We start from the raw sequence: 12,858 nt of genomic DNA on the forward strand, positions 1-12,858 counted from the left end.
AATTTTATTTTATTTATAAAAGTAAAATGATTTTTAAAAAGGGTTCTTCGAATTCCTTCTTACACGCCTTGGCAAGAAACGGATATGATATCTTCCGTGGAGCACCGAAACACATGATAGAAAGCTACTATGCCGGTATTTTTGGAGTCTTAAGAAGGTGGAAATACTCATTGGTCAATAAGGAATAACCAATAACCAAGGAAGTACAAAAATAAAAACAGAAACATTAACAACATCCATATATATTTGAGAAATCAAGTAATTAAAATCGACCCGAAACCAACATTATTTGAAGAATAAATAAATATATCAAGAAGTATAACCGGGTCCATGAGCACATTGTTGAAACTCAGCAAACGCCACCATAAATGATTAATATTAAAACAAAAATGACCCTGATGGCTAGATTCTGCAGTCCCCCAGCTGATGAAGATGTAGCCCTGGTGTCATGCTTTCCGACATCGATCATGACCTCAAATCGGCAGGTACCTTGAGAGGGATTTATGGATGTGATGACTGATAAGTTAGAGAATTTGCAGGAGTCTTTCTGGTGATTCATGGTCTGATAGTACATGTTGAAAGCGTAGGAAGCATTGCTCCTCGTGTCCAGCCTACTGCAAGAGGACCCATATCCAAGACTTGTGCAGTCGGCGTAAGTGCAAGCATAGTTGATGCTTTCTGTCAAGTTGGGATCTGCAATGTTTGCTTCAGGCGCCATTACGCACCATCGCCTCTCCAAATAGCGGACACCCTTTGCAGGGACCAGAGTCTTGTTTTTCCCCAGATCCAGTGAATACTTAACGGTTCCATCGAAGTAAAAAATACCCCAGTGCCGCTCAAAGTTCCCTGGTTGGATGCTCTTGGCATCTTCATCAAGGAGTCCAAATAGGTAAATGTCAGGTGCGTTGGAGCGTTTGGGAGTGCCTTGTCCTCTCAGGATCCGGTTGACAAGGCCTTGATTGAACTTCTTGGCATACTGCAGGTTGGCGCTGGAATCACCATCAGTAGGCCATCCGACTTCCCCAATAATGACCGGGATGGAGGGGAAACCATTTTTCTCAAGAGCCCAGATGAGGGTGTCGTAGTTGGCTTCGAAAACGTTGGTGTAACTGATGGAACCATCAACTATTGGGGTAGAATTGCCAGAGAAGAAGGCATAGTCAACCGGGAAATGGGGGTCTGCATACAGGCTGAGGAAGGGGTAGATGTTGATGGTGAGGGGACCATCATTGTCACTGAGGAATTTGATGATGGAGATCATGAGAGTGTGGATGTCGGACCGGAAGTCACCACCAGAGGGCAGACCACTGTCAGTCTGGTAGACGTCTGCGTTGAGCGGGACTGTGACCCTCACTTTTTCCCCCAACCCAGCTTTGATCAGCGCTGCCTGAATATTTTTAAGCGCTGGAAATGTTGTTTGCAGGAAAGAATCTTTGTAGGTCTTAAGGAAAGGCTCATTACCCACAGCTACATACCTGGACGAAAATATTGAATAATATTTAATCAAGTTCAGAAAAAAACATGCATGCACATAAGTACATTACATTACATATATATAGAGAGAGATAGATTGAAGAGGGAGCTGGCAATTACCTTATATCAACCCCATATTTTGATACATAGGTAGAGACATTTTGTGCCACCCATTTGACCGCAAATCCGACGCTGCTTGCCAGAGGTGCTAAGAAGTCATTGGGTATGCCGAGCATGACCTGGATACCAGAATTCCCCAGTGCCCTGAGCACGCCAGGCTGGGCTTCAAATAGCTTCACTTTATTGAATCCGTTGTCCTTTAATAGCTTCACCGTTATGTCAGGTGGGAGGGGATGAGTTGAAATTGTGCCCCAGTTGCAAGCCAGGCCTACGCCCTCCACACCCAAACCACCAACTAGGCTCAGCAGCAACATCCACACCAAATAACTCAAAGCCATATTGTTTAATTGCTTAATCTGAATCCCTTTCCCGGGGTCTCTACGTGCATTGGGATATGAAGGCCCCGGTTTTGAATGAGGAAATATATGCCTGTTATCAGAGAAAGGGAAGGAATCACACGAGGATAAGGATTCAACAAAGAACTGGATTCCAGAGGGAAACCCAGCCGAATCTATCAAAGAAAGGAATGGAGTAAGCTTGTTGTTGTAGTACTTGTTACTTGTTGCCTTGGCTCCTTCCCCCATAAATGACAAAACCCATCTATAGAAGCCATGCACCTTTTTTCCAATGACGTGGCTACATTGTTAGTCTTTTTGCTTAAGTTCTGAAGGAAAAGGACGCTTCTTCCCTTTTGCCCCCGCCTTTCTTGAGTGATTCTGGTAGGGATAAAATAATTAGAACAAAATTCGAATTTGGCCTTCCTTGGGCATGGATTTGACAGGATAACGTTATTCACGATAACGCCATTGCTGTAAAATTATTTTTAAAAACAACATGTGAAAAGCTTTTATTTTTATAAAATTATAAAAAAATATATTTTTTATTCTTTAATTTAAAAATAATTTTTGAAAAATAAGTATAAGAAAAGGAAAAATATATTATGACTATATATCAAAATGTACCATAAATTTAATTTTACCATTGTAGTAAAACTTTTTGGATGATCTCATTTCATACTCCTCTAAAATTAGATACAGATGTTTAATTAAATAAAAATAAAAATAAACTTTATTTTAACCTAGTTGCCTTTTGGTGAGGTACTTTCTATATATATTCTCTTATTATTTGTCTGTTAAAAAAATTCACTATATTGGTATTGATATAGGAATTTAATAAGTATTGAATGTGAATTTGACGTAATTTATCCAGCTTAGTAGATTAGTAATTAGAAAAGTAGATAGATAACCAATAATAATTTTTTTTAAAAGATAATTAATAAATTTCATTCAAATTTTATTACTTAACAAATTGAAACCAAAATATATATTTTGTAACCTTCAACTTCAAATTTATTAATTTGAACTTAATTATCCATTTCTATTTCCATTTGCTACTTGTGATGAGTTTTGACCAGGGTAAACAAAGTAATATCATATTTGTTATCAAGAAAATGCTTTATATTTGTCATTAAGAAAATCCAAACTTATTATTTGGATTTTTGAAGTATATGATTGATTTTTATTGTTGAACGAAGTATGAAAAAAAGAAAAGAAGAGTTATAAGTAGAAAAAAGGAAAAAGAAAAAACGAAAGGACATCAATTATTAATTATATAAATAATTAAATATGATATAATATAATATGGAAATTAAAAATAAAAACAAAAAGGGCGAGGGAAAAGACATGGGGTGGAGGTGGTTGGTGTCGGTGAGGGAAGAAGCTAATTGACCTACGAGTGAGTGGGAATGAGAGTGAGAGTGGAGAGTGCAGAGGGGAGAGCTGAGAGTGGAGAGGTTCCCTTTGGCTTCGTATCAAAACCCTACAGCTCCCCGCGGCTGCTACAGTCGTGTATGAGAAGAATAAGAAAGCCGGGGTTTGTAGTGGATCCATTCATCCTATGATTCCAGCACAAGATGCTCTGTCTGAAAGCCCAAGTTGTGGAAGATGACCCTCGCGCTTCTCGTTCCCAGGCCGGCGTTTTTCTCCCCATCAACTTGTTAGACAATCCCACCTCCCACCCTCTTCTTCTTCTTCTTCTTCTTCGTATTTCATTTTATTTATATTTTATTATTGGGTGTGGGTGTTTGCAGGCCCAGTTCGATTCATAGGTATCTACGGAAGAACGGGAGGGGTGGTTCCCATCATTCGTTTTCTTCTTCTGGAGATGGGTCCGGCACTTCATCCGGTTTAGAGGTCTCTCTATTGCTTTGCCTTTTATTTTTCTTTTCATAATCGTTGTCAACATTTTCCAGTCTCGTAATTGTTTTCTAACTCTATTCAATTTACTGCCATTCAGGATTATTCCTTTTGTTAATCATATGCCGTTGTGTCCCTTTTCTCTGTATTACATCATCATTATTGTTTTTTTCCATAAGTGAGCCCCTGTCCTGCCCTCCTCATGCTTTAAACCTGATTTGTGGGTTGATTTTTTCGAACCTTCTTATAATGAAAAAAATGATTTAGTTCGCAACGGATTCAGGGTTGTCTGTGTGACAAACTGTGACTTCTGGGGTGTATTCAATCTGCGAGTTTGTCAGGGGCAGGGAAGATAATCTTGTTTGGGAGTGGAGAAACTGAGGCATTTCCAGCTGAAGTCTTTTTTACAATTCTCTCTGTGTCGTGAGACTGGCTCAATTCCTTGCGAATGAGGTTTCCCCACTGTGCTCCCGCCTTCACCCCTGGGCTTGTTTCTTTCTCTTGGAAGCTAATCGGGAGAAGATTCTAATGATGGACCATCTTATGAGGAGGGGATGACACTTTCTAAACAGACACAACCCATGTAAATCTAGTGAAGAGACAACAAACTGTATTCTATGTACTGTGGTAAAGCTCGGTTGTAGTGGGATCTCTTGCAATTTTCAGGTTTCAATTGGTTCTTGTAGGGACAATCAAGGATCTTATGTTGGATTGACATGTCAACTGGCAGAGGAAGGTGTGGCTTATGGCTACTCTTTAGTGGGATGACAATGGTTGTAGGGGAGAGCTTTCTGAGCAAAGAAACAGTGAAAGTGGATATCCTTGCCTCAGCCCTGCAGGTGCCTCCATCTAATCTTTGGCACAACCAATAACTAAGTAGCATAGGTGACTGAGAATGACTGAGAATGAACAACTCTTATCCAAGATTTCCATGTAGTAAGCAAGCCTTTCCTGACCAAAGGATGGTCCAAGAAATCCCAACCCATGTGATCATAAACTTCTTCAAGGTTGACTTTAAAAACCGCCATTTTTTCATCCATCAATTTCCTAGCAATTAATTTGCGCCCAAGATATTTATACCATTACCCTTTTCAAAGGCTCCTTGCAAGTAAGGGGAAGGCTTTTTTTATTAGGATTAAAACACCCTAATCCTATTTTCCAAAAGCTATAATAAACTAATATGAAAAATTAAAGCACAAGACACGAGTTTTATAGTGGTTCACTCTCAATGCGAGAGTTAGGTCCACTTGTAGCCGTTGCAGATTTTCACTATGATGAAAAGAGAGTACAAGAGTGTTGAAGGGAATTAAGCCAAATTCCCAACCTGTGAGAAACAAAAAAATAGAGAAAACACACAGGTTGGGAATTTGGCTTAATTCCCTTCAACTGGTATCAGAGCTTGGGTTGAAGATTTTTGGAAGAGTAAAAGATCACAAAGCACACAAGATGAAAACAAAAGGAATTTTCATTGAAGGTGGAGTCGATTGCTCTTTCGTGGTGATATGATACAAAAAGGTTTGTGTCATGGAGAGATTGAAGATTAACTTCATGGAATTTGGTCCAAGGTGGAGATTGTTGGGAAGTGTCCCAAATTCCTAATTAGTATAGATTCCTTTTTTGTAAAGAATATTATATAAAATATTTCTAGGTTGATATATTATTGTAATATTAGACTTCCTTATAGAATAAGAAAGGTTGTTGGAAATATCTCTATAAATATTCTAGGTCATGAGAGGAAAAAGTTATGAGATGGAAATGGGCCTGTAGAGACTATACGAGGTGGATAGAGATGTGATGAAGAATGGGAGGTACTCTATGGAGCGAGAGGGCTCATAGTAGGGTATGGATACAAGAAGTGGAGAAACATGTGGTGTTTCGGGAACCCAATAGTTGTATTTGGTTCTGTCATCTGTAATATTCTCTATTGTATAGTGGAATCATTCTCTCTCATCTGTGGACGTAGGCATGGTTGACCGAACCATGTTAAAACCTTGTGTATCGTAATTGCTCACGATTCCCACTGCATGTGCTATATCCAGTCTAGTGCATACCATGACATACATAAGACTGCTAATAGTAGAGGTATAAGACATTTTGGCCATGTAAACCCGCTTTTGTTCAGTTGAGAGCGATTGATCTTTGGATAGCCAGAAGTGATTAGCCAAAGGGGTACTCACAGACTTGGCTCCAACCATTTTGAATATGCTAAGCATTTTCTTCACATACTTTTCATGTGATAGTTTAAGGACCTCCCTATCCCTAGTAATCCTCATCTCGAGGATTTGTTTTGCAACACCTAAATCCTTCATTGTAAACTCCTTTGATAACTTCTTTTTTAGTTTGTCAATCTCATTTATGCTAGTCCCCGCGGCAAAAAAAAAACCATGTAGCCTAGTCCCTGCAATCAACATATCATTAACATATAACGGTGAAATAATATAGGAGCAATCAAACCTCTTGATATAACAACAATGATCTGCCTGACACCTCAAAAAACCATTACTGGTCATGAAGTTGTTGAACTTCTTATACCATTGTCTTGGAGCCTATTTCAAGCCATATAAACTCTTTTGTAGCTTACACATCATTTTCTCTTTTCCTTGAACTTGAAATCCATGTGGTTGATGCATGTAAATTTCTTCATCCAAATCACCATGAAGAAATGTCGTTTTTACATCTATCTGCTGTAAGTGCAAATCTTCTTTTGCCACTAACTCAAGTACTGTTCTGATAATGGTCAATTTGACCACTAGGGAGAAAATCTTTGTGTAGTCAATGCCTTTCTTCTACTGAAAGCCTTCAAGTCTTACTTTGTACCTCTTGCTGCCATCATGTTCTTCCTTTATCCGGAATACCCATTTATTTTGCAAAGCTTTTTTTTCCTTTCGGTAGTTCTGCTAACTGTCATGTTTGATTGGACATCAATGAATCCATGTCATCCTTCATGGCTAACTCCCACTTAATTGATTCATTAACTTGCATTGCTTCTTTATAACTCTTTGGTTTACCTTTGTCAGTAAGCAAAATATAGTTAAGTGAAGGGGAGTACCTTTGTGATGGTCTAATAGTTTTGGAAGACTTCTGAGTTTAGTTGTGAGAGTAGACCGATTCACTTCTGGGACTACATTTTCTTGATCTTCTAGGGGTGTGGTTTCTTGAACTTCATGGACATTCACTTGTAAATCATTCACTACAAAATCTTTCAAGTGAACTACCTCAGATATCCTTACTTTAGAATCTGCATTATTTGAAACTTTGCCCAACCTATCCTTATAAAGCACCTGCTCATTGAAGATCACATCCTCGCTTCTAATGATTTTCTGATTTTGGTCATCCCAAAAATGATAACCAAACTCGGTGCCACCAGTGCCACCATAACCATTAAAGAAACATTTCTTAAATTTCATATCAAGTTTACTTCTAGCAGCAACATCAATATGAACATAAGAGAGACAAACAAACACTTTAAAAAAAGAAAGGTTTACTTTTTTATCGCTCCAAACCTCTTCAACTATTTTGCAATCCAAAGGAACTGAAGGGCCTCTATTGATTAGGTAAGCCATAGTGTTAAATGCATCTACCTAAAATGTCTTTGGCAATCCTGCGTGAGTCCTCATATTCCTCACATGCTCATTTAATGTTTTGTTCATTCTTTCAGCCACACCATTTTGTTGAGGTTTTCCAGGATAGTTTTTGTCATCTTAATCCCATTTTCAGCACAATACCACTTGAAATCATCATCAATGTATTCCCCTTATTGTTAGACTTCAAACACTTCATTTTTAAGTTTGTCTTATTCTCAACCATAGCCTTTTACTTTTTAAAAGCATCAAACACATTAGATTTATTATTTAGAAAATGGTATCTTTGCAACTGAATGTTATGTACAATGTTCCAGTTTTGTTCCCTCGCGCAACAACTATGACACCTTTCGTAACTTTCTACGCACCACCAGTGAAGGTCACTTTATGTCTTTCATCATCAAGTTGCCTTACCGAAATAAGATTACATATCAATTTCGGTACATGTCTCACCTTATGAATCTTCCACATGGAATCGTTTCACTTTTTTAGATGAATGTCTCCAATACCCACAATATCCAATGGTTTGCCATCTGCCACATACACCTTCCCATAATGCCCAGAAACATGGTTCTCCATAATTTCTCGGTGTGCAATTGTGTGGAAAATGGCCTTGAGTCCAAAACCTAAGAATCAATAGGACTACCAACTTACAAAAGTAATGCATCGTGTATCTCCTCAGCAACTGTATTTGCAACATCATCTTTGTTTTCTTTCTTGTTTTTCGGTGCTTTACAATGCTTCTTTATGTGACCTATTTTCCCACCGTTCCAACACTTTACATTACGCCCAGATCTAAAATTACTTCTTCCATTCGATCTACCTTTATTTTGGTTAGATTTTTTTTCATTCTCCCTACCTCTACTTTTGAGATTTAGGGTAGTGAAAAAGCTCTCATGAGGAAATCGAGTTTCGTATATTTGGTTAATGTAGAAAACATGTTGATAGATCAGTCCTGTGAGAAGTTACCGATTGTGTTTGGGGATAAGATTCCATTGGGGCTAATTGCCAATGAAGTTTCATAGTAAGGAGATGAAGAGAGGAGGCCGTTGTTGGTTTGCTATGGACTCAAAGTCCTTTGATCTTTCTATTGAGGAGGTTGATGGGAGATTGAAAGGTACTATTATGGAACGAGGTAGGGTTTTTTTTTTTGTCTAGGTTAGATTTAGGGAGTGGAGTTTAAGATTTTTGTTGGAAGGGGTGGAGTTTTGTTGTAGAGATGAAGAGATGGAGTAAGGTTTAGGAGGAGGGAGGGAGGAAGTACAAGCTAGAACGTGGGTCGAGTAGTGCTAGGAGGTTCTTCTTTTGCATGGTGGTTGCAACTGAGGCTAAGAGATTCATGTTGATTTTTCCAAAAGGAAGGGGTTCCCTTGGTGGTTGGGGCATTTTGGTGGAGAAACTTTGTTTGTTAGGTGTTACCCCCATGGCTAGTTTCAGAAGAGTGGTCGCCCCGATAGTGAATTAGGGTTCATCTAAAGAGGCAACCGAGGACTTATCCTTTGCAAATGTAGTCAGGAAGAATAGGGGAGTGGCAGGAAAAGAGGTTTAGATCGAAATTGGAGAGAGTGAGGTGTAGAGTAAAGAGAAGCGGTTAAGGAGTTGTTTAGTTAAGAGTTTTTGGTGAGGAAACTTTATTGTTGTTTGAGCTAGTTTCTTTTAAAAGATGGGCTTCGGGTGTTTGGCCTTTGAGAAGTGATTTGAAGATTTAAGTTTTTGGAGGAGCTTTGTTGTTTTTTGATTTTAAGAATTGTGCAGAAACAAAGAGGGTCTTTGATAGAGGCTCAAGAAAGTTTAAGGAGAGGGTCCTACAACTAGCATGGTGGACTTCAGAGGCTGGGTGCTTGTGTAAGAGGGGGGGGGGGGGAATGTGAAGGAAACGTGGGTGAGAGTGTTGGGGATTCCTTTGCATTTGTGGCATAGGGAAGCGTTCAAGAAGATTAGGGATTGTTGCAGAGGTTTTATAGAGGTTGACAAAGTTACTGCGTCTTTGACTCAGTTGCAGTGGGCTAGGATCTTGGTGAGGTTGGATGGGAAAGCCTTGCCAAGCACTCTTCATTTGGCGGTAGGTTCTTCGTGCTTCTCCTTTCATCTATGGTGGGAAATCTTGCCTAGGTTTTCATAGGTGGTTTTGATTAGTTGCAGTGGCAGTGGGGATTGTGCTTTGGAGGTTAGGGGAGACGAAGCTGGAGGTTCACGTGTAGGTGAGCATGTGGGAAGAGAGTTGTACTTTGTGCAGAAGGTTTGGAAGGACGTGTCAATCTTGAATGGAAGGAGAAAGCGGGAAGGTGAGACAACGATCTTTTCCTATTCAAAAGCTATCAAGAGAAAAAATGGAAATGGAGGCGATGGGAGGGGTGTTGCAGTAGTTGGTAGGGACGATGGGGATAAGACAATTCCCAAAGTTGGTTTTGAAGGGTGGGGAGTGGGTCACAAAGAGTGGACTCCCTTGTGAAGTTGGTTAGGGCTATTGGGCCAACCTTTAGTGCGACCTGTTTGGAGATGGGTTGTGAGAGGGGGGCTATTGATAGATTGGGCTAGGTCCATGAAAAAGGGGATAAGAGAGTGGGCCTTAGTAAGAAGGGTTTTGCTAGGAAGTTAGGGTTCTCTCTTTATTGCGATTCAAAAGTGGCAATGGTGATAGAGAGGAGTTCGTCGGTGGATTCTCAATGCGTGATGGTCGATGAGGCGCTTGTAGTGGAGGCCGTCAGTTACCAGTCCATTCCTCTCTCTTCTTTGGTTCCCTTGGGGGTGCAAGATTTCTCTTCTTCTTCTCTTTCTTGTTAGGAATAGGTGGATGGAGGGGATTTTGTGTTTAATGGGTTGATCGCTCAGATTTTGTTGTTTGTTGGATCAAAACAAAATTTATAACCTAATTCACTCTTCTATAGCAATTTGTACCCGATCAAAAAGTGGTTTTAGTACAAACTACTGTAGCATAGTGGTTTTTAGGTATTGTCCACAAGAATGGATTATTTTTGGTAATTAAGGCTTGAATGAGATGATAAGAAATGATTGTGATAAAGTGAAATTGACTTGAAATTGCATGATAAAATTCCAAAATAACAATGTATTCAAATTGAGAGGAAAATGGAGTGTAAAAGAGAAGAAAATTAATAAGATGTGAGATTCTCGGAGTTAGGATTTTCTAGAGAGCAATTTCCATGGTGAATAGGTGTTAAGATCTAATTTTCATCAAGTTAGATTGAAATCCTAAATTTTCATCTAAACCGATTTTTGATTTAGCTTTAGATCTAGATCTAATTTCTCTTCAAATTAGGTAATCTAATTTAAGAGATCAATTTGAATCATATATTCAATTCATTTTAAATTATCTTCCAATGATTCATACTATGCAACTATTCAATTTCATCAAATCTAGCATTAAGAATTTGATGAATCTACCTAGCTTGCATTGTAGTAATCATCCAAAGACAATTTGAAGAGAAAAATCCCCAAATTTCAATTAATCAATCAATTGGATCAAATTACCTTAGCAATTCAAGCTCAATTCCCTAATTCACCATAAATCTTGCCTCTAGATCCTCCCTCCTCCGAGAAAAAACGAGATTTAGCCACTCATGCTTGGAGATTTGATCTCACAAGACATGTTTGGCTACCGAGAAAATAAGAGAAACCGAAGGAAAGTGGAAAATTATATAGAGAGAAGTATGAAAAGTTCTACAATTAGAAAATGTATCAAAAGTTCTTAAATGAATTAATCCCGTTTCTATTTATAGGCCAAGGTTAAAAGGACACTTGGCAACATTTTAGAGGTCTTCCGGATGCTTCTTCATCAAGGAATCTGGAGAAATTGCATTTTCACACGAGCCCCTAGCAATCTTGCATGATGATGCGAAGTGGAAAATCCATCAGCTTCAATTTCGTTCTTCTGGAGCGTTTCACATGACTGTGCGAAAATTTCGCATGGTCATGCGAAATCACTTTTTCACAATTTTCTTATGTGTTGCAGCCAACATCCTTCCTGTTTCATTTCGCATGAATATGCGAAAATTTCGCATGGTCATGCGAAATCGAGAAATATGCTTTTCCGACTCCTCTTTGCAATTTCTCTCATTTCTTCATTTTTAATCCATCTCCACCACCTTCAATTAAGCTCCAAAGCTTGGTCCAAGTGCATTTCATTGCTTCTTTCATTATGCATTTGGATTATCATCAACTTTATTTGTTTTCTTCAATTTGATTCATTTCTTTTGTCACAAATTTATCAAAAACATACCTTGAAATGACTCCAAAACTTCATAAAACTTGTTAGTAACTCTTGCAAGGCCAACAACATGTTAATTGAGTGTTTTAGGCATAATTACTACTCAAAAGACGTGAAACTCATGAGAATTATTATCTAAAATATGCTCTTTTTGAGTAGTAATCATAGGTCCTTAGATTGTGAGGGAGTGAAGGGGTTGGCTTTTGAAGCCCACTGAGGATGATCGATGGCAACGACGTGAGGTGTTCTGCTAAGGTGAAGAGAGTGCTGATGGTGGCTGAAGATTTGATTCAAGGGAAAAGGGTTTTTGAGGCATGGTCTCTAGAGTTTGAAGGGAGGCCAAGCAAGGACTGGTTGTCAAGTTGCCTTTCCCAATTTAGCAGTTTTATGGGCATGTTGACAAAGGGCTTTAAGGAGGAAATTTTAACCTTCCTCCAAAACTTGCTAAAAAGGAAGGGAATGAAAGCCCAAAAAGTGGGTTCTAAGAGGAAAATGACTGGGCTTTCAAGGTTCAAAAGAGAGCTTCGAAGGTTGGAGTGCTTAGTTAATTTTAATGGTAAGGGGAGCAGAAAAGGTAACGAAAAGGAAAGCTAGGAATTTGTTTCTGATGGTTAATGAGGCTGAAAATTCTCTGTTGGAACGTAAAAAAGGCCAATGATAGCAATAGAAGAAGTGTCATCAAGTCTGTGGTCAAGTCTCAAAGGGCGGATTTGGTTTGCATTTAGGAGACCAAGATTCAAGCTATGACTAATAATTTGGTTCGGTCACTGGGGGTGGGTAGATTCTTAGGGTGGGTTGAAATGAACTCGTGGGGGTTTGTCAGAGGAATTTTGGGATAACAGGGTTTTAGAATTGATTGGAATGGAGATTGGAGCTTATTCAATTTCTTGTCAGTTTAAAAACTGTGAGGATGATTTCTGTTGGGTCTTTACAGGAGTGTATGGCCCTTTAGAAAAAATTTCCAAATAAGTATTCTGGTAGGAATGAGGGACCGTGAGAGGGTTGTGTTAGGATCCTTGGTGTATAGGTAGATACTTTAATTAGATCAAGTTTCCAGGTGAGTAGAGTAAGGCCTCGAGGTTGTCCTCGGTCATGAGAAGGTTCTTGAAGATTATTGAAGAGTTGGAGCTTTAGGACCTGCCTTTGTAGGGGGGTCTTTTCACTTGGAGGGGTGGTTTAAATAATCAGTCTCAGTCAAGATTGGATAGGTTCTTAGTCTTCGAGGATTGGGGATGCCACTTCAATGGGGCTATTTAGTGTTTGT

At 39.0% G+C, this 12,858-nt stretch overlaps 2 protein-coding genes across 5 annotated transcripts in view; one reads left to right on the plus strand and one right to left on the minus strand.

Annotated features, from left to right (window-relative positions):
- Positions 1–185: 185 nt before the first annotated feature.
- LOC117924855 (glucan endo-1,3-beta-glucosidase 5) lies at positions 186–1,968 on the minus strand. Its single transcript, XM_034843567.1, has 2 exons — positions 1,594–1,968; positions 186–1,475 (listed from the first exon to the last, which is right to left on the minus strand). The coding sequence occupies exons 1-2, from the start codon at positions 1,929–1,931 to the stop codon at positions 350–352; spliced, it is 1,464 nt and encodes a 487-aa protein (XP_034699458.1). The 5' UTR covers positions 1,932–1,968; the 3' UTR covers positions 186–349.
- A 1,325-nt stretch (positions 1,969–3,293) lies between these two features.
- The window catches only part of LOC117925221, a 46,781-nt gene continuing 37,216 nt past the window's right edge, over positions 3,294–12,858 (plus strand). For 3 of the 4 annotated variants that reach the window (XM_034844169.1, XM_034844168.1, XM_034844170.1), the window contains exons 1-2: positions 3,295–3,588; positions 3,683–3,785. In XM_034844169.1, the coding sequence (XP_034700060.1) occupies positions 3,506–3,588; positions 3,683–3,785 (186 nt within the window). In that variant the 5' untranslated portion in view covers positions 3,295–3,505. Of the gene's footprint in view, positions 3,589–3,682; positions 3,786–12,858 lie in introns of all 4 variants that reach the window. The other variant, XM_034844171.1, reaches the window with a different exon arrangement.

The sequence above is a fragment of the Vitis riparia genome, chromosome 11 (assembly GCF_004353265.1).
Source record: "Vitis riparia cultivar Riparia Gloire de Montpellier isolate 1030 chromosome 11, EGFV_Vit.rip_1.0, whole genome shotgun sequence".
In the NCBI taxonomy this organism is placed as follows: domain Eukaryota; kingdom Viridiplantae; phylum Streptophyta; class Magnoliopsida; order Vitales; family Vitaceae; genus Vitis; species Vitis riparia.